Genomic DNA, 19,183 nt, shown 5'->3' on the forward strand with positions numbered 1-19,183 from the left:
CATCCTTGACCCCACCAAGCACCCTGGGGTCAGGGAGCACTGCTTTACTGCACCTCTATGTCCCTGTGCCATCCCTGCAGCTTGTGGCATTGAGGTCCCCCCTCAAAGTGCTGGTGACCCCAACTTCTTTGACTACCCCATGTGACACCTGTCACTGTCCCCAACAGAGCAAGCAGCACAAGGATCTAGTAAGTATTTATTTCCAGCATGACAGGAGGGTACAGAGGTGCATGGGCTGGTGCTGAGGGCAGTGCTCAGGAGGGCAAGCAGGCAGGGAGCTGGGGGAGCTGGGGGCCTGCACCCCCCCGGAGCCGCAGGAGCATGTAGATTGTGCTCATGGGCCTCACATCGTAGTGCTCCAGCGTGTGCTGGTCCTGCAGCTCCCTGGAGCCGTAGGTCAGGCGCTGCTCGTTGGCAGAGGGCCCCTGCCGGGCCTGGATCTGCTCCTTCAGCTGTCGGACAGTGTCGGTGGGCAGCACCGTGTAGGTCGTGGTCCGGTTCTTATCGTCCTTGACCAAGACCTGCATCCTCTGGGTCTGCAGCAGCGCCAGCGTGGTGTTGTAGAAGATGCCGTGTGTGGCCAGGGTATCGCTGTCCTGTAGGGTGATGTTGTTCCTGCCTGGCTCCTGCTGTGCCAGGCGCTGTGTGTATGGTGAGATGCCCCATTTCTGGTGGATCATGTCCTTCAGCTGCCCGATGGTGGTGTAGGGGCTGACACGCTGCGTCAGCCTGGTGCCTGACAGCTGCATCACCTCAATGGTCACGGGCCGGGCTGGCTGCAGGGACAGGAGAGCAGGTGGGCAAAGACAGCAGGGATGGGGTGGGGGACATGATGCTCACAGGCTCAGGCAGCCTTACCTGCACATTCCAGGGCTGGACGTTTGCAAGGCAGGGCAGTGAGCGGCAGTAGATGGCAGCTGCCTGTGCCATCAAGTTCCAGTTCTTGTCTTGGCCCAGGATCCCCGTGGGGTCAGCAGGGTCCAGGATCACAGGGCTGCAAACACAGAGTGGGCAGCGCTGTGAGCCCTGGGCAGTACCATGGGGCCAGCAGGCACAATCCCACTGGGCACAGTCCTCACCGGGGACTCCTCAGCAAGCCCTTGACGTGGGCACCAATGCCTCTGTGCTGCAGTGAGTAGTACTTCTCCCAGTAGATGCAGATGTCCTGGTGCCGGCCCAGCAGCTCCAGCACGGTGCGGAAGCCCTGAGCCATGTCAAAGCTGCAGGAGGAGCCTGTGCCCTCCTCCCAGGCATAGATGGTCAGCAGCTCCAGGGCATACTTAGGGGGCAGGTGTGCATTGGGGTCCTGCAGATTCAGCTGGGGAGAAGAACAGATGGAGGTGAGAGCTGGCTGGGATGGGTGGCTGTTGGGAACTGGGAAAGCTGGGCAGCCCTCACCTCCTTGTACCAGTACTTGACCAGGCGCAGGAGGTCCTTCAGCTTGGCAGGGTAATGCTTCACAAACATCTTCTGCAGCTCAGTGAAGCAGGGGGAAAACTCCCCGGGGTCTCTGCAGGCATCCAGGAGCCTCACATACACTTCTGGGTTTGGTGGGGCATCCTGGGTCACCTGTCCTGTGGGGTGAGAAGGAGGGTGAGAAGGAGGGTGAGAGCCATCCCAGCACTGACACCACTGCCTGTCCCTGTGCCAGCCTGCAGCCCTTACCCAAAGCATCATAGGCAGGCAGGATGTCCACATCAATGGACTCTCGAGTCTCCCAGGAGGACAGAGTAAGGCTGAGGGAGCGTGGTGTGCTGCCAGGACCTTTGTACCTGGGCTCACCAATGCACACATCAAACTGCAAGCTCTCCCTGCAGTCCCTCAGCTTTATCATGATCAAATCCAGGATTTCCTTTCTCTTGTTCTTCTGGTCCTCGTAGCTGGATAAGCAGCTGAGGAAGAGCACTACATCAGCATCAGAGTTGTTCTTCAGAGCTGTGCCCTTCCCGGCTGATCCACCCTGCAGAGAGAGACCCTGCCTGCTCAGCACCACTGCCAGCACCAGGATCGGCTGCCACCACTCCCGGAGCTGCCAAGGGAAACTGAGGCAGGGCAGGAGCTGGAGCATGGGGCAGTGGGAAGGGTGGCAGCAGGGGTGTCAGCTGGCCCCCAAGCCAGGCAGCACTCACCTTGACGGTCTTTTGGACGTGGATATTATGCTCAAAGCACTTTCTCTTCAGGAATTCACAGATTTGCCACACTGTCCCCTTCACCTGCATGGAGAACTCTGGGCTGGGCTGCAGGGTTCTGGCGATCCAGCCATCCAGCTCCCTGGCGGTTACTGCTCTCAGTCCGTTCATGGATGCCGCTGGGTCCACATCCATGCTGACAGGTGTATCGCTCCCTTTGCTCTCTTCTGACGTGCTGCCTCCTACCTCTACTCCCGCCCGCAACACTCCACCCCAACAGGCTGCGTCTATCTGCAGCAGCTTTTAAACCTTCCCGGGCCACCGCCCGATGCGTCACCGCTGGGAACTTAAGGTGGCCCCCGGTCGTTTCCGCGGGACGCTCCGGGTGTCTCCGGTGCCGCCGCTGCGGGGGCTGGGAGGGGGCAGGAGCGGCTGCGGGTGACCCTGACATCCAGCTCGGCTGGCGGTGGCAGAGAGGCAGCAGCCTGCAGGCTGGCTGCGGGGTGCTGGGGGGCCTCACAGCCCCGGTGCCTTCGGTGACACAGGGTCTCCCCCGGAAGGCAGAGCCCCACCGCAGGCACCAGTTCCCCGCTGGGGGCTCAGGTGTCCGGGCTGGGGCACAGCCAGTGCTGGGACACGGCTCACGCTGTGCCACGGTGAAAGCAGGGGCAAGGGATGTGGCAGTGCCACCAGCTGCCTTGGTGTCACCACGGGCAATGGAGTGAGCTGTCACCAGTGCCAGCAGGTGCCCGGCATCGCTGTAGGCAATGAGCGCAGACATAGCCAGTTTCACCGAGGCTCCTGGTGCCAGCACCGTCGGTGGGACACGGCTGATGCCGGCATCCCCAGGGAGGCTGTGCCCTCCCCTGCAGTGGGATGCGGCCGGCGCAGCACCAGCAGAGCCCCTGGTGCCCCTCGATGCCGGGAGCAGGAGGCACAGGCAGGAGGCACGATGTTTGCAGCCCGTGCTGCCTTAAGCTGGGAGATCGGGAGTTTCGGTTTCTGTTCCCGACTCAATTTCAGTTTCTGGCTCTGCCAAGCTGGAAACGAAAGTGCGAAGGAGCCCGCGACTGCCGCCCTGGCCCAAATAAACAGGGAAGAGCCAAATGACAGAAACACACCTGGGAACTCGGCTCGGGGCCAGGCGGACGGGCGGGGGCTGCAGGCAGAGCGGGGTGTGCTCCTGGGGCAGGGGCTGGAAGAGAACAGGAGGGGGAATAGGGGCAGGAGCAAAACGGGGCAGGGAGTCAGGACGTGGGCAGGAGACAGGCAGAGGCTGGGGAGAGGGAGACAGGGAGGGAGGGGAAGGGATAGGGACAAGGACGGGGCAGGGAAAGGTCAGCAACAGGAGCAGGGATATGAACAAGAAGGAGATAGGGTCCATTTGGGGTCAGGGACAGGGATAGGGGTACAGATGGAACAGAGGAGAGATGGGCAGGGTTACAGGGGTACAGTCAGTAGCAGGGACAAGGACAGAAGTAGAGATATTGGATATCAGGAGAAAGTTTTTTACAGAAAGAGTGATAAAGTACTGGGGAGGTGGTGGAGTCACCAGGGAGGTGGTGGAGTCACCATCCCTGGATGTGTTTAAAAAAAGACTGGATGTGCCATGGTTTAGATGAGGTGTTAGGGCTGGGTTGGACTTGATGATCTTAAAGGTCTCTTCCAACCCTGTGATTCTGTGATTGGCAGCAGCAGCAAATGGCCAGGTCAGGGATGCAGGCAGGAGCAGGGATAGGTGTCCCCTGATATTGGGTGACAACAAGGCAGGAATACAGGCAGGGGCAGGGATATTAGGAGGAGAGGCAGGGAGAGGACCAGCACTGGGGACAGGGTTACAGGCAGGGGCAGAGCTGTGGGCAGGGACAGGTGTCGTGAACCTTTCACACCTGAGGAGCAAGACCAGGACACCAAGATGAGCATGACAAGAGACATTCTTTATTCACACCCAGGGGGTGTCCCAGCCAAACTGAGACACCCTGAATGTGGTTCACATGTGGGTCTCACACCCTTCAAGTGTTGGGGTACAACAAGGCTCCACAGATTCCTGCTGTCCCCATGGCTTTGTAAAGCCAGTGCAGTTGTGTGGCTTTGGCATCCTTCTTTCCTCGTTCTGGAGTCAGTCTCACTATGCCAAGGGGTACTTATCTGTGAGGCCAGATGGTGGGAGGGCCCAGGCTGTGGGCCTTCTCTGCCTGCCTACCCAACCACAGCTAGGCAGTGTGCAGCAGTACAGGAGGTATATAGATCTTAATGAGGGCCAAACCATTTCATACTAGAAAGACTAATTGGTACATTACTTAGGGAATGAGATTTTCCTAGCGAGATGCAGGCAGGGGCAGGGACAGAAGAAGGGATACGGCAGGGATAGTGAGTGGCTGGGGATGAAGATAGAGCCAGGACAGAGAGACAGGGCAGGGATGTGCAGAAAATCACATTAGGAGAAGCCAGTGTCCGTAAAAGAGACAGAGGAATCCCTTTATTCGAATAAAGGGAGAGACTCCACTGGGCCATATCCCCACGGAATTTCTCTCCTGACGTTCACGATGCATCATCCTTTTATCCTAACTCCCGGCCGCATGTTGCCCTCTTCCTTTCCCCATTGGCTGAGGTACTAGAAGGTACAGCCTTCCCGAACCACCTACCACGTGTTCCGCCCCTAAACCTGTCATTTGCCCATGAAATTCAGAAGTTCAGGCTGAGTTCTGCAATAGACTTTTGTGCTAACCCGTTTGTCTATTGCCCTAAAGTTCAGGAATTCGAGCTGCAGTCAAACTGTCTGGGTTCTGTACCAAACCCGTGTGGCTTGGTAGAGACATTAAGACCCACTTCAAAGACACGAACTCCCATTTCTCCTAAAGATCCTCACCCATCGAATTGTTTGTAAATACATCAGTAGGCGTCTTTCCTATCAGGGACCAGGGATTAAGATAGCGTCAGGACAGGGAGAGTATGGGCAGGGATGCTGAGGGAGCAGGGATGAACATAGCGCCCGGACAGGGAGAGGGCCAGAGAAAGGGGCCGGGAGGCGAGCAAGGACAGGGACACGGACAGGGACGGGGACAGGGACAGGGACACGGCTCTTGGGCAGCTCCGGCGGCGCATGCGCAGATGGCGGGGGGCGCTCCCGGGGGCGGGCGGGGGCGGGGTGTGGGCGGGGCCCTCCCGGCGGGGGCGGGGCGCGGGGTCCGCGCGCGCCGGCCATGCCGCGCTCCCGCCGCGCCGCGCGCCGTGAGTGAGGGGGGGCCGGGAGAGGGGAGCGGGGGTCGGGGCTGAGTGTGACAGCGCCGGGCTGGCACTGCCGGGCTCACAGCGCCGGGCTGGCACCGCCGGGCTCACACGAGTCTGCTCCCAACCCCCGCAGGCGGCACCGGCAGCGCCCGGGCGAGCTCGCCCGGCAGCGAGGAGGAGGCCGGCAGCGAGGTGCTGAGCCACTGCAGCAGTGCCAGCGAGAGCGCCGGCCCCGCTGAGGAGGGAGCAGGTGAGCCGTGCGGACCCCTTGGTGACCCCCACGTGGGTCGCGCTGTGCCCCGCCCTCGGCCTTCCCGGCTTCACGTGGTGCCGCCCGGGCAGGGAGCGAGGCGGCGAGTGAGCACGGCCAGGAGGAGGAGGAGGTGGAGGACAGGCTGAAGGAGCACATGGACAACCTCCTGGACAAGAGGTGAGGAGCGGCTGTCCCCCCGCGGGCGCTCCGGGCGCGCTGCCCAGCGCTGCCGGCCGCGGGCAGGGACGTGCCCCGTGCCGGGACAGCCCAGCCCGTGACGTGCCGCGGTGTCTCGCAGCGCCAAGGCGCGGCAGGCGGCACTGCAGGGCCTGCGCCTGGCCCTGTCCTGCAGAACCCTGTCCGAGTTCCTGCTGGAGCGCCGTCTCACGCTCGCCGACTCCCTGGAGAAGTGCCTCAAGAAAGGTCAGGGTGCAGGCGGGCGGGCGGGGGGCGGCGGGGCTGGTGGGCCGTGTCTGAGGCCGGTCTCTGGTGCTGCCCACAGGTAAAGGGGAAGAACAGGCGCTGGCGGGCACCGTCCTCACCCTCCTCTGCCTCCAGATGGGCTCCGGCCCGGAGGGAGAAGAGGTGTTCCGCAGCCTGAAGCCGCTGCTCGTCAGCGTCCTGACAGACAGTGCAGCCAGCCCCAGCGCCCGGCAGAGCGTAAGCCTGGCCCCTTTCCTCCTGGGGACACCTCCGTGCTGGGGAGAGCCCAGGCAATGCCTTTGGGAGCCCCTGCAGTCCCGGGAGGGTGACAGGACTGGGTGCTGTGGAGTGCACTGGGGCAGAGCAGGGGCACCCCGACCTGGCTGCCCCTTGGCTGGGTGCTGGGTCAGGCCCGGCATGATCCAGCTGGGCCTGATCTAACTGTGTTTCCCTAACTTCTCTTGCCAGTGTGCCACAGCCCTGGGCATGTGCTGCTACATTGCTGCTGCTGACCTCGAGGTAACTGCGTCTGGGTGTTGTCTGTACCCCTGCAGGAGAGCACCCAGGGGCTGCCATGCCACCTGCCCTCAGCCCACAGTGCCAGAGCAGCCTGGAGCTGAGCTGGAGTAGGGGTACGGGGACATGAGTGACAGCCCAGCCCCCTTCCCTGGGCAGCCTGGAGCTGAGCTGGGGGGAGCCAGCTGGGGGTGTTGTGGGTGGAGTAGCCTCCCCTGTCCCAAGGGGCACCTGGCACCCCTTGGTATGGTGGGTCCCCTTTGGTCCCCAGTGCACAGCTCAGTGTGGCATCTCCGTGGCAGCTGTGGTCTGACTGGCACAGTTTCTCTCCTCCAGGACCTGGTTTCATGCCTGTCCTGCTTGGAGGGCATCTTCAGCCCCCCCAGCACAGGCGAAGGGGGCTCAGCACCTGCCAAGCATGGGCCTCTGCACTGCAGTGCCCTCCAGTCATGGTCCTTGCTCCTCACCATCTGCCCCCCCTCCCACCTCAGGAGCATTTTGGACAAGTGAGTGGGGTGTGAAGTGAGTGGAGGCTGGTGTGGGGCAGCCAGCTGTGGAGCACGGAGCCCTTGGAGCAGTGCTTGGCCCCTCTGATGCCCTCTTGCCTCCCTGTCTCAGTCACTGGCTGCAGCTGCCCCCACTGCTGACCAGCAGCAGCGTTGCCCTGCGCATCCTGGCTGGGGAAACCATTGCGCTGCTCTTCGAGCTGGCCCAGGACCTGGAGGTAAGGCATGGGCTGTGGCAATGGGAGCAGTGGGTGGGCACTAAGTAGGCAGCAGGGAGGGAGCTGCTGTGACACCCTGACATGCCCTGGCCAAGCTGGCATTGACCAGCAGGCACCCAGGCAGAGGGGCTGGCCCCAGTGATCGCCCAGCTCTGTCCTGGCCATGGCAGTGGGCAGTGCCTGGAGCTCATCCCTCTAAATCCCCTGCTTTTTGGCAGGAGGACTTGTGCCACCAAGATACAGAGTTCCTGTGTACCCAACTCAAGGTCTTGGCTACTGAGAGCAGCAAGTACCGAGCCAAGACAGACCGACGGAGGCAGCGATCCATCTTCCGGGACATCCTGCGTTTCATCGAGGTACCGGGGCCTGGTGCTGCCCTGCTCTGCCCCTGTGTGCCTGCTTCCCAGCTGCCTGATGATTCCTGTCTGGAGAGCCAGGGGACACACAGGGCTGGTGCCCAGGTTATTGCTGATGCCCCTCTCTCTGCTCAGACTGGGGAGTACCAGGAGGAGACGGTCCGATTTGGCCTGGAGTGCATGTACCTGGACAGCTGGGCACGCCAGCGCACCTACCAAGTCTTTAAGGAGGTGCTGGGCTCCGGCATCCACCACCACCTCCAGGTACAGGCTGAGCAGATGCACCAGGGAGTGCTGGGCTGGTGCTGGTGGGTGTTGACAGACCCCTGCTTTCACAGAACAATGAGCTGCTACGGGAGATCTTCAGCCTTGGGCCCCCCTTGGTGCTGGATGCTGCTGCTCTGAAAGCCAGCAAGGTCTCCCGCTTCGAGAAGGTCGGTGCCACCTCCCACATTTGTGCCCACAGTCCCCTCCTCTGCCACCGGGGGCTCCAGCCGAGTGCCTGAGTGTGGTGGGCGCTGCTGGGGAGGTGGGCAGAGTGGCATCCCCTACCCTAATCTCCTTCCCTCTCCTTGCAGCACCTCTACAACTCAGCTGCCTTCAAAGCGCGCCGCGAAACGAAAGCGCGAAGCCGCATGCGGGACAAGCGGGCGGATGTGCTGTGATGGGCACAGGGGGCAGAGCCCCCAGCCCACCTGGACTGCAGACCCAGCACTGTGAGGGGCAGGTGCCCCCAGCCCTTGGGCTTTTATTCATGTACAGCAGAGTATTTAATGCCTGGAGCTGCCCCAAGGGGGGGCTGCCCCCTCTTTAATTTTTTTAACCAAAAAAATAGGAAGGATAAAAGAAGAGCAGGGGGAGGTGGTGGCGTGCTGCTGTGTGCCTGCTCTGTGGCTGGGCATCCATGTGGCACAGTGGGAGGGGGTCTCACGCAGGCTCCTGCAGCCACTTTCAGTGGCAGGGCTTGTGTATACCCTCCCTTGTCCTGCAGGGGCACCAGGGTGGCCTGGCACAGCCTGAAGGGTGGGTGGGAGGGCAGAGCTGTGCAGGGCTGCAGAGCAGCTGGTCCTGGTGTCTGTGCCTGTGGCAGGAGCATTCTCCCCACCCTGCCATGCTGGGTACAGCCCCTGCCTCCCCAGCCAGCCTGGCATCAGTGATGGTGGCAGAGCAGTGTGGAGTGGGAAGCTCTGCCCAGTCCTGCCAGCTGCCCACTCTCAATCCTTTTGCAGCCAAATGCTTTATATGAAATAGTAATCTTGTGGGAAATTAATTACAGGGGGCCACTGCCCAGGCGGGCATGGGGCCATGCCAGTTGGCAGTGCCTGCCACCCTGGGAATGTATCTATCATGGTGATTTTCTAAGACTTTGATTGTAAGAGGTAATTAAAAGGCTAAATAAAGTATGCCTTCTGCCTTGTTAAGAGGAAGGGCTGTCACTGGGGTGGATGCAGGTCCTTACAGCCCAGTTCCTTTCTCTCACAGCCTGGGACAGGGTTTGGGATTGCCCCTGTGTCCCAAGGGGCAATGCTGCCAGGTCTCAGCGGGTGAGGCTGCCCGCTCCCCCCTCCTGCCCTTCGGTGCCCCTTCCCGTGGTGGCCCAGAGCCCATGGTGAGGCCAGGGGCAGCTCAGCGGTGCCCGCCAGGCTGGGCACTGGCGTTGAGGCGAGCCCAGAGCTGCCTGCTGGCTGCCCGCAGCTGGTGCACGGCGTCCTCCTGGCTCTGCAGCCACTGGGCCAGCGCCCGCACCGACTGGCTCTGCAGGACTGCGGGGACAGGACGGCAACGTGCTGAGGGGGGCAGTCTGGTCCCCCACATTCCCCATCTCCCACCCTGCCAGTGCCACGTACCACTCAGGTAGATGGCCAGCGTGGCCAGGACCAGGCTCGACAGTGCCAGGAGCGCCAGCAGGGCCAGCAGCAGGGGGTGGCCAGGGCCGAGGCAGGGGCAGGGGCTGGCGGGGGGCACGGGGCGCAGGGTGGGCAGGAGCGGCGGGGGCACGGGGGACACGGGCCGAGCTGGGGGCCGGTGCAGGCTGCTGGAGGGAGCCGGGCCATTGCCTGCAGGCGGGGGAGAGGAGGGGTCAGAGCCTGGCCACGGGCACAGCCGGGCCTTGCACAGCCCCCCTGCCCCCCTCTCACCCTCTGTGCCCTTGTGCCCGCCCGAGGCCCAGTACAGGTCGCTGATGGACTCCACGGGGCGCAGGCTGATGGCTCCAGACTCGCTGCTGTCGGGTTCCCCAGGCTCTGCTGGTGCAGCACCCTCTGCCCTTCCCATGGTGTCTGCTGGAACAGAGGCAAAGGGTCATCCTGTGCCCTGCCCTGGGCACCCCTGTGGGACCAGAGCCCTGCCGGGGGGATCTCAGCCATGGCAGCCCCGTGCTGCACAGGGCAGGCAGCCAAGGCTGGTGCTCCCTTGGCCCAGCCCTGCAGCCACAGTGGGCAAGCACTGGCTGTGCCCCCCCGGCCCCACCGCTGTCATCGCAGCAGTTAGCGGGTGCCTGGTGGCCACGATCCCGGAGCCTTGTTAGTGGGGCTGGAATCTGGCCCTGGCTTGGGGGCAGGAATGTGCCACCCCCCAGCCAGGATAGCCCAGGCGCTGTGGGACTGGCTGGGGCTCCAAGGGCCAGCTGGAAGCTGGTGGGCAGGTGCAGGGCAGTGCCAGTCTGCCATGTGGCCCGGCTTGCCCTGCAGGTACTGTGCTGCTTGGGGGTGCACAGATGGAGATGTGGGGTGTATGCTGTGCCAGGGGGTCCTGGTACCCATTGCCCTAGTGAGCACGTCACACGGGACTGAAAAGGCTTTTTGGAAGTAGGCATTGCTCCAGCACTGTTTTGGGAAGCAACGATGCCTGCAGTGGGGTAGAGGGAAAAGATTATTTTCTAGGTGTTTGTGTATTTTTGAGCAGTGGGCAGGGCCCACGCACTGTGCCCTTGGCAGAGCATGGCAGGCTGGCAGCGTGCCCGCTCCCAATCCCTCCCGGGGTCAGTGGCATGTCGCAGGGCAGCGTGGCGCCGTGCTGCTGCTGTCCAGACTGTGTGTCACCCACAGGGCTGGCAGGCATCAGGGCTGGGGGGCCTCAGCCGGTACCCAGGGCCCCCTCAGACCCTCCCCACAGCCCTACCCTTGGCCAGGGACTGCTGCACAGACACCCACATCACCCCTGTGCCCACTTGCCCCCGGTGGGGGGGGACAGCTTGTCACGTAGGTTTGCTGCAGGGGGCTGTGCGTGCCAGCTGCCTGTACCCTCCCCAAACCCTGCTGCCCTACACCTGCAGCCCTGCAGGACCCCCTTCTTCCCTGGGCAGGCATCTCTGCCCACAGCCCCCATGGCAGAGGGCTCCATCTGTCCACTGCTCCCATCCCAACCCCACAGCCTTGCATCACCCGGTATCCCCTGGGGTGCCAAAGCCCCCGCCAGCCCCAAGCCCACTCCCCAGAGTACCTTCTGCAGCCTCCCTGGGCATGGCTGCCTGTGCCTGGGCAGCGTGAGCGGGCAGTGAGGTGGTGCAGGGCCCCCAGGAGCTGGGCACTGGGCTCCCGGTGCGCCAACTGCGCCGCTTAAAATAGGACAGTGAGAAACATGGTTGGGGAGCGATAAAAATAGCTGTGGGGAGGGGGGCCTGGTGGCGTGGACAGGGCTGCAGGCAGCACAGTGCCAGTGGCAAAGGGACAGCAGGTTGTGGCAGTGCCCCATGCCCCCTTTCCCAGGGTACAGCGGCTGCCAGCTCACGGGAGCCCATTCAGGAAAACTGACGCACTGTTGGACCCATCCAGAGCCAAACTGGGGGCTGTGCTGCCTCTCAGCAGCAATGGCAACTGTGCCCAGCATGGGGACACCACAGAGTCCCCCAGTTTTGCCCACAAAGACCATGCTAGCTGTGCCAGGAGAATTTATTTAGGTTAATGAGACCATAGAAAGTGCCAGCAGCAGCACTGCTGGGGTAGGGGACCATGGCGGTCCCTGGCCTTTGTCACCAGCCCCACGTGCCCTGCGGCAGGCAGGTGTCAGAGGATGTGAGATCCTTGTGCCCATAGAGGCTGTGAGCATGGGCGGGCACCTGGCAGGAGGTGGCAGGGCTGAGCCATACCCGCTGGGCACAGCCCTCCCCTGCCCAGCCATGGTAGCAGTGGCAGCGGAAAGCAGCCCACGGGTTGGCCCCGGGGCTGAGGTGCAGGAGGCTGCCCAGCTCCTGGGGCTGCCGGCGCACACAGCGCCCGTGCCCGTGGCACTGCCCGTAGCTGCACTCTCGGGCTGCTGCCGTCACGTTGGCCACGTAGGGACCCAAGGTGGACACGAGGTAGTGGCGCAGGTTGGCACAGCTTTCCTGGGGAAGAAGCACCAGTGAGAACCCGGCCCAGCGACAGAGACCTGGCCAGCCCTCCCTGGTGGGCACAGGGGATGTGGCCACCCCATACAGCCCACAGCCTGTGGTGCTGCAGGGACCATACTCACAGCCGAGTGGGAGTAGGACAGGTCTCCCCAGAGCACAAGTCCAGCCGCTCCCAGCGCCGCGCTCTCCCCGATGGTGTGCACCAGGTCAGCCTGCCAGGAACGCAGACGTGACCCCTCTGGGGGACACGGCCTCTGTCCCTGCGCCAACCAGAGCCCCGCATGGCAGCCGTGGCCAGCACCCCACAGTGCTTACCAGCTGCAGGAAACGTGCGGAGCGGCGGAAGGAGAGGCGGGAGTAGGCGATCACGGGCAGGAGGCCGTGGGCCCCGCGGGCGGCCACACGCAGGGCCTCGCGCAGCCGGTGGTGCACGAAGCGGCGGCGCAGCGCGGGCGGCAGCGCCAGCGGCAGGTAGATGCTGGGGTACAGGGCAGAAGAGGCGGCCCAGAGCCAGCCCAGACGGTTGTTCCGCTGCACCTCTGCCGGCTGGCACTGCCCGGTGTAGTTTGCCTCCTTGGCCCAGTTGCTGTTGAGGCAGTCGGGAAAGCGGTAGAAACCCCAGAGCCCCCTGGGGCGCAGGGCTCGGCCCACCAGAAGCGTCTCCTCCATCAGAGCCTGTGCCGCCCGCTCGAACTCCAGCTGGGCCAGCCGGAGCTGCTGCCATGCCGGCAGGAAGCCGTGCTGCTCCCGCACCCACTGCTCCGAGGCTGTCCGGTACATCCTTTTGGCTCCCCAGTTCTGGGCCCACAGGGGCCTCCACTCCTCCCAGTCCACCACGGCCAAGCCATGGAAAGCAGGTCGCAGGAGGAGGCGGATGTCCTCAGCCACCCTGTTGATGTGTGCGTCCAGGGAGACTCGCTGGGGGAGGCCCCCATTATGGGGGACACCGTGCTGTGACAGGTAGGGGTACAGCCCAAACTTGTTCTTGTAGAAGATGGTGATGTTCTGGCCAGCAAAGTGGCCACCCTGGTTCTCCACGATGCCATAGTCACCGAGGGGCAGCCCTATGCCAAAGCGGCGCTGGCAGCGCTCGGTGGGGACGTTCCACACCACGGCAAAGGGCATCCCGCCTGCCAGGGGCTCGGGTGCCGGGCTCTCCTCACTGGCTGTGCCCAGTGCCAGGCAGGCCCACAGTGCCAGCACCAGCACCATCCCGCCTCACCAGCTGCTTGCAGGGCCGGCACCCTGTGAGGAAAGGAGAGCCATAGGGGTGAGGCTGTGGGATGCAGCGGGCATTCAGCAATGCAGGCACTGCCCCCTGGCACATGGTGGACTAGGACTGCCCATAGGGGCTGGGCTGTCTTGCAAGCACATGTTGCCCACCCCAAAACCTGACAGGATTGAGTACACTTGGGGCTTTGAGACCTGTCCTGCCTCAGCACTGCCAGTGCTGCCTCTGCCTGCTGCTCTCCCTCTGGTGCTGGGATCCTGCTTGCACCACCACAGCCATGGCTCAGCTCTGGAGTGGCACTGCAAGCCACTGACCCTTATGCCTCAATTTCCCTGCTGGATCCCAGTCCTGCCTGCAGTGGAGGCACCAAAACTCCCTGGTCCCCATTTCAGCACAATGCTGAGCCAGGCTGGGTGACCTGCTGAAGGACTGAGTCCTCCCAAGAGGCATGGTGGAGCCAAAGGGGCAGCTCTGTCCCTCACAGCCCAGGCAGGGCCAGAGGGGTCTGGTGCCCCTGCCCAGCACTGGCCAGCTGCCCAGAATGAGGGGATTAGGCGGGGAATGGGCCCAGGGCCGCGTGACACAGCAAGGACAGCGCTAATCCCTCGCTCCCGGGCCGGACGCTCTCTCTGACCTTCCCACTCCCATACCTCTGGCCCTCACTGACACCCGCTGCCTTAGGGGGGTTTGGCCACCTGCCCCCCTCGCTGTGCAGTGCAGGGGACCCGATTCTGCAGCCCCACCACCATGCCCTACTCCCACAGTGCCCCCCCAGCCGTCCTGTGCCTCAGTTTCCCCAGACTGCTCAGTGAGGACAGCTGTGGCCATGCTGGAGGCCACCACTTCCTGTCAGCCCCAGCTGCCGCACAGCAAATCCTCAGTGGAGGAGACAACTGGTGCTCCTGGGGACTAGTGCCAACCCCACAGCCTGGGGTGGGCCTGACTCCCCACCATGCTGGTGGTCCCAGAGCCCCAGCCAGGCGAGCTGGGGGCCAGGTGGGAGCAGAGGCAGCGTGCCCAGGTAGGGCAGGGTATGGGAACTCAGCCCGTTCCCTGCCCCCAGCAACGGGGCCAGGGTGAACCACGGAGGCTGGGGGAGCTGGTGCCAGCCCTGAAGAATGGCAGGCAGTCAGGCAGGGCTGCGGTGGGCAGCTCCCACCCGCACTGCTTTAATCACTGGCTCGGGGTCCCTCAGATGTCCTTCTTCATCCAGAAGATGGGGAGCCCTTTGGCATCGCGGTGCGGGGACTGCAGGAGGCTCTGCTGCTCGCTGCCCTCAGCCAGGACACCCCTCGCCCAGATCACAGTCGGTGGGGGAGGCGGTGGGGGCACGGTGAGGGGCGGCGGGGGTGGCAGGGGAGCAGCGGGTACCCACGGCCTGGTGGCAGTGGCAGCTGCAGCCCCAGAAGGGGCGGAGAAGAGCCGCAGCACCTCAGAGGATATAGCCGGGCTGAGAAAGGCCACGCTCTGCACCGGCTCACCCAGGACATAGCCCAGGTGGGCATAGAAATGCTGCTTGTCGTGGGTGGTGAGGCGCAGGCAGCGAAAGCCCCGGGCCCGGGCCCACTGCTCAGCGGCCTCCATCAGGCGCCGCCCATAGCCCCGGCCCCGCAGCGCCCGCGCCACCACCACGCTCTCCACGAAGAGGTCATGGGGACGGCTGAGCACGCGGGACAGTCGGACGTGGCCCACGAGCTCGCAGGGCCCCTCGCGGGGGGCGGCGGGGCTCCGCAGCAGCAGCAGGCAGGCGGGAAAGGCGTCCGAGGAGCGCTGCAGCGAGTGCAGCCGCGACGCACGGCTCTTGCCCCACTCCTCGCCCAGCAGCTCGGCACAGGCTTCCAGCAGCTCCGGCCTCTGGTGCAAGGGGACCAAGCTGAGCTCCTCTGACACAGAACCCATTCTTCTCACTGACGGGAAACCAAGCAGGTCACAGCTTAGAGGCAGTAAGGCACAGACCTTGTGCCTGTGTGGTCCCCCCAGCCCACCACTGGCCCCAGTACAGGTGTGGTTCCCCAGCACAGCCAGATGAGTTCATGGAGGTTTGGCGGGTTCAAGGTCAAACAAGAGACTCATGGCAGGGAAGTGGCACATGGTGGCAGCTCTGGGAAATCATGCCATGAGACCCACAGAAAGGTCTAGCACTGCCAAATCAGCTGAGGGGCAGGAGGCACAGTGCTTCCTCCCCAGCCCCTGCCACCAGCCCCTGCCACCTTGGCACCCATCAGACCAGCTAGCTCATCACACATGTCCTCAGAGTCAGGGTTCTGAGGAGCCCAAATAGCCTCTGAGGGGTCAGAAAACCCCTATCCTACAGCATGCTGTGAGGTCCCCTCTCTCAGCCTGGCAGTTCCCCTTGCAAAGGAGAAGCCACAGGCAGAAGGCAGGAGCAACCACCACGCCAGTTGATTAACTAGGATTGAGCAAACTGCCCCACTTCCCCTCTGGGGATTAGGGAGGGCCTAAGCCTGCCCTCCCACACCCTAGGTGCCTCCAGGAGGCATGGTGGGGTCACCCCTCTAGCTCCAGACTCCTGACCCACAGCCCAGCCTGCACTGTCCCCTTCAGAGGCCAGACCCCACCAGCACTCGTGAGGAGGTGATGGTTTCCTTCTGCCGGCCCAGCAAAGCCACTCCAGGATTCCAACAGCCTGCCACCCACCTGCCCACACTCAGCCTGCCGTGACCCACCCACCCTGTCTGCACTCACCCTGCCCACAGTCACCCTGCTCACACCCTGCTCACCCCTGCCCACATTCACCCTGCTCACGCTCACCCTGCTCACACCCACCCTGCTCACCCTCACCCTGCTCACACCCACCCTGCTCACACCCACCCTGCTCACACTCACCCTACCCACACTCACCCTGTTCACACCCACCCTGCTCACACTCACCCTGCCCATACTCACCCTGCTCACACCCACCCTGCTCACGCTCACCCTGCTCACACCCACCCTGCTCACACTCACCCTGCTCACACTCACCCTGCTCACACTCACCCTGCTCACACCCACCCTGCTCACACCCACCCTGCTCACACTCACCCTGCTCACACCCACCCTGCCCACACTCACCCTGCCCACACCCACCCTGCTCACACTCACCCTGCTCACGCCCACCCTGCTCACACCCACCCTGCTCACACTCACCCTGCTCACACTCACCCTGCCCACACTCACCCTGCTCACACTCACCCTGGTCACGCTCACCCTGCTCACACCCAACCTGCTCACACCCACCCTGCTCACGCTCACCCTGCTCACGCTCACCCTGCTCACACCCAACCTGCTCACACTCACCCTGCTCACACTCACCCTGCCCACACCACCCTGTTCACACCCAACCTGCTCACACCCACCCTGCCCACACTCACCCTGCTCACACTCACCCTGGTCACGCTCACCCTGTTCACACCCAACCTGCTCACACCCACCCTGCGCACACTCACCCTGCTCACGCTCACCCTGTTCACACCCAACCTGCTCACACCCAACCTGCTCACACTCACCCTGCTCACGCCCACCCTGCTCACACCCACCCTGCTCACACCCACCCTGCTCACGCTCACCCTGCCCACACCCACCCTGCTCACGCTCACCCTGTTCACACCCAACCTGCTCACACTCACCCTGCCCATACTCACCCTGCTCACACCCACCCTGCTCACACTCACCCTGCCCATACTCACCCTGCTCACACCCACCCTGCTCACGCTCACCCTGCTCACACCCACCCTGCTCACACTCACCCTGCCCATACTCACCCTGCTCACACCCACCCTGCTCACACTCACCCTGCTCACGCCCACCCTGCTCACGCTCACCCTGTTCACACCCAACCTGCTCACACCCAACCTGCTCACACCCACCCTGCTCACACCCACCCTGCTCACGCTCACCCTGTTCACACCCAACCTGCTCACACCCACCCTGCTCACACTCACCCTGCTCACGCTCACCCTGCTCACGCTCACCCTGCTCACACTCACCCTGCTCACACCCACCCTGCTCACACTCACCCTGCCCACCGCTGCTGGCTCCTTTCCCCCGGGTGCCAGCGCAGCAGGAAGCAGCCCAGGCTCATGACCAACCACAGCGCCTGGTTCTGCTTCCCCGGTGTGAATGACACGTCTGTCCAGGGCCCCACACAGCACGCCCCACTTCCCACGCTGCACCCCCACACGGGGCACTCAGCCTGCCCGCACCCCGATTGCTGCAAACCACACTGCAAACTCACACACAGACACTGGAACGGCATCACCAGCTGATCGCTGCTCCCGCTGCACGGCTGCACCTCCTGAACATGGGTCCCCACCCCACCGCTGACCCTCACTGACCAACACTGACCCAATAGTCACCTCATTATTGACCCGTCGTTTGACCTGCCATTGACCCCATCGCTGACCCCAGCACTGACCCCACCACCAACCCATCACTGAACCATCACTGACCCCACCACTCACCCACCTCTGACCCATCACTCACCCCACCGCTCACCCATCACTGACCCCATCACTGACCCATCATTGACCCCATCACCGACGCCCCCCACCAACCCGTCACTGACCCCACCAGTGACCCCAACATTGACCCATCACTGGCCCATCCCTGGGGCACGGCCGAGCCCCTGTCCCTGCCCGTCTCCCCGCTCTGCGCCCTGCCCGGCCCGGTCCTGCCCGTACCGCTCTCCGGCCCCGCTGCCGCCGTCACTTCCCGGGCCCGGCCGGGCCCGCCCGCGCCCCCTGGCGGCCGGAGGGCGCACGGTCCGTGCCCCGCGCTGCCGCTCGGCTCCGGCCGCTCCCGCACGGACACACCGACCCACCCCGGGCCGCGGCGGGACGGCGGAGCACCCTACCCTGACCTGCCCAGCCCTCCGCAGGGACACCAAGCTCCAGTGGACAAACGTGCGGTGCTGCAGCTGCCTCCCTTCTGGAGCTGGGTTGCCCGAGGCTGTTCTAGGGATGTCCGTCTTCACGCCCTCCCCTCACCCCAAGGAGTGATACACCGTGCAGGAGCTCTCCATCCCGCTCCTTCAGGTCATGATGGGGCTTACAGAGGGCAGCACCAAGAAGATGATGAAGCAGGAGGTGCAGGGCAGCTCCTTCACTTGCATGACCCGGCACAGACGAGGCCAAGGTGGGATTCCCAACCCAGCTCTGCCTTTTGGACACTGCAGTTTGGATCCTTCAGATGTGTCCCCATGAGTTCTAGCTTGCTCAGTTCCTCGGCAGAGCTGTCCTCCACGACCACAGCTGCCTTGCTGCTCCTGCTGCCCGGATGGATGAGGGGTGGGTTCCTTGTCCACCCAGCTCCTTCCGCACTGCCCCTGGCATGGGTTCCTGCAGCCTCAGGGACTGAGCAGCAGCTCCACAGCAGCCTGGGGCCACTAAGACCAAAACTTCGTAGCCTGGATAGGCTTTCAGCCAGAGATGGTGGCTCCTCTTGTCATGCCCTGGGGTGCTGAGCCTGAGAGCAGCATCGCTCCCCACTGGTGCATCCATTGCACAGGCTGGGACAGGCTCTCCTTGGGCCTGTTGCCTTGCAGAGACCAGTGCAGGGCATTCCCACTGTCCTTCCCTGACTCCCCCTGTGCCAAAGAGAAAAGAGATTGTTTGCACATAATAAAATTTCTGTACAAAAGCGGTTTTTAGTTTTTTAGAGCACTACCCGTCCCAGACAGACAGATGCCACCCCAGCACGGCCAAGGACGGGTCCCTGGCACTCCACAAAGGACACGGGAAGGGAGCAGAGGCCATGCCCAGCAGTGGAGGCTGGTTAAGGGTCCCTCAGGGGCAGAACGAGCCGATCATGGTTTCGGAAGTACCAACCCACCGTCACTGTCACTGTCACCACGGGGGCTGCCAGCTGCGGGACTGGGCCCGAAGGACCATGGGGGGCAGAGGAGGCAGCCTGGGGGCCCTGGGGCTCTGACAGCCGCTCCGGGGCTGCGGGTCCCCGGCACGAGTGGCCGGTCCCGGCCGCAGGGACCCCCG

General features: G+C 63.6%; 5 protein-coding genes across 7 annotated transcripts; 1 reads left to right on the top strand and 4 right to left on the bottom strand.

The window, feature by feature from the left end:
* Window positions 1-254: 254 nt before the first annotated feature.
* Window positions 255-2,324, bottom strand: OAS1 (2'-5'-oligoadenylate synthetase 1). Its single transcript, XM_030956959.1, has 6 exons — window positions 2,130-2,324; window positions 1,666-1,960; window positions 1,399-1,574; window positions 1,080-1,318; window positions 859-994; window positions 255-776 (listed from the first exon to the last, which is right to left on the bottom strand). Exons 1-6 carry the CDS (start codon window positions 2,322-2,324, stop codon window positions 255-257), a joined length of 1,563 nt encoding a protein of 520 aa, XP_030812819.1.
* A 3,008-nt stretch (window positions 2,325-5,332) lies between these two features.
* Window positions 5,333-9,035, top strand: IFRD2 (interferon related developmental regulator 2). The gene is made up of 12 exons (XM_030956751.1): window positions 5,333-5,360; window positions 5,494-5,610; window positions 5,703-5,790; window positions 5,912-6,036; window positions 6,116-6,273; window positions 6,505-6,555; window positions 6,889-7,058; window positions 7,171-7,276; window positions 7,495-7,632; window positions 7,768-7,896; window positions 7,971-8,066; window positions 8,211-9,035. The coding sequence occupies exons 1-12, from the start codon at window positions 5,333-5,335 to the stop codon at window positions 8,295-8,297; spliced, it is 1,293 nt and encodes a 430-aa protein (XP_030812611.1). The 3' UTR covers window positions 8,298-9,035.
* Window positions 9,036-9,258: 223 nt separating this feature from the next.
* LSMEM2 (leucine rich single-pass membrane protein 2) lies at window positions 9,259-11,095 on the bottom strand. Its single transcript, XM_030957068.1, has 4 exons — window positions 11,074-11,095; window positions 9,771-9,914; window positions 9,480-9,689; window positions 9,259-9,395 (listed from the first exon to the last, which is right to left on the bottom strand). Exons 1-4 carry the CDS (start codon window positions 11,093-11,095, stop codon window positions 9,259-9,261), a joined length of 513 nt encoding a protein of 170 aa, XP_030812928.1.
* A 420-nt stretch (window positions 11,096-11,515) lies between these two features.
* HYAL3 (hyaluronidase 3) lies at window positions 11,516-19,183 on the bottom strand. 3 transcript variants are annotated; one of them, XM_030957014.1, is made up of 5 exons: window positions 19,023-19,183; window positions 18,179-18,777; window positions 12,278-13,207; window positions 12,085-12,174; window positions 11,516-11,956 (listed from the first exon to the last, which is right to left on the bottom strand). In XM_030957014.1, the coding sequence occupies exons 3-5, from the start codon at window positions 13,172-13,174 to the stop codon at window positions 11,603-11,605; spliced, it is 1,341 nt and encodes a 446-aa protein (XP_030812874.1). In that variant the 5' UTR covers window positions 13,175-13,207; window positions 18,179-18,777; window positions 19,023-19,183; the 3' UTR covers window positions 11,516-11,602. The 3 variants fall into 3 exon arrangements, with proteins under 3 accessions (XP_030812874.1, XP_030812876.1, XP_030812875.1); XM_030957016.1 differs by lacking the exons at window positions 18,179-18,777; window positions 19,023-19,183 and adding an exon at window positions 17,676-17,724; XM_030957015.1 differs by lacking the exons at window positions 18,179-18,777; window positions 19,023-19,183 and adding an exon at window positions 17,428-17,554.
* Window positions 13,175-17,907, bottom strand: NAA80 (N(alpha)-acetyltransferase 80, NatH catalytic subunit). Its single transcript, XM_030957018.1, has 2 exons — window positions 17,873-17,907; window positions 13,175-15,100 (listed from the first exon to the last, which is right to left on the bottom strand). The coding sequence occupies exon 2, from the start codon at window positions 15,090-15,092 to the stop codon at window positions 14,385-14,387; it is 708 nt and encodes a 235-aa protein (XP_030812878.1). The 5' UTR covers window positions 15,093-15,100; window positions 17,873-17,907; the 3' UTR covers window positions 13,175-14,384.

The sequence above is a fragment of the Camarhynchus parvulus genome, chromosome 12 (genome assembly GCF_901933205.1).
Source record: "Camarhynchus parvulus chromosome 12, STF_HiC, whole genome shotgun sequence".
Classification (NCBI taxonomy): Eukaryota; Metazoa; Chordata; class Aves; order Passeriformes; family Thraupidae; genus Camarhynchus; species Camarhynchus parvulus.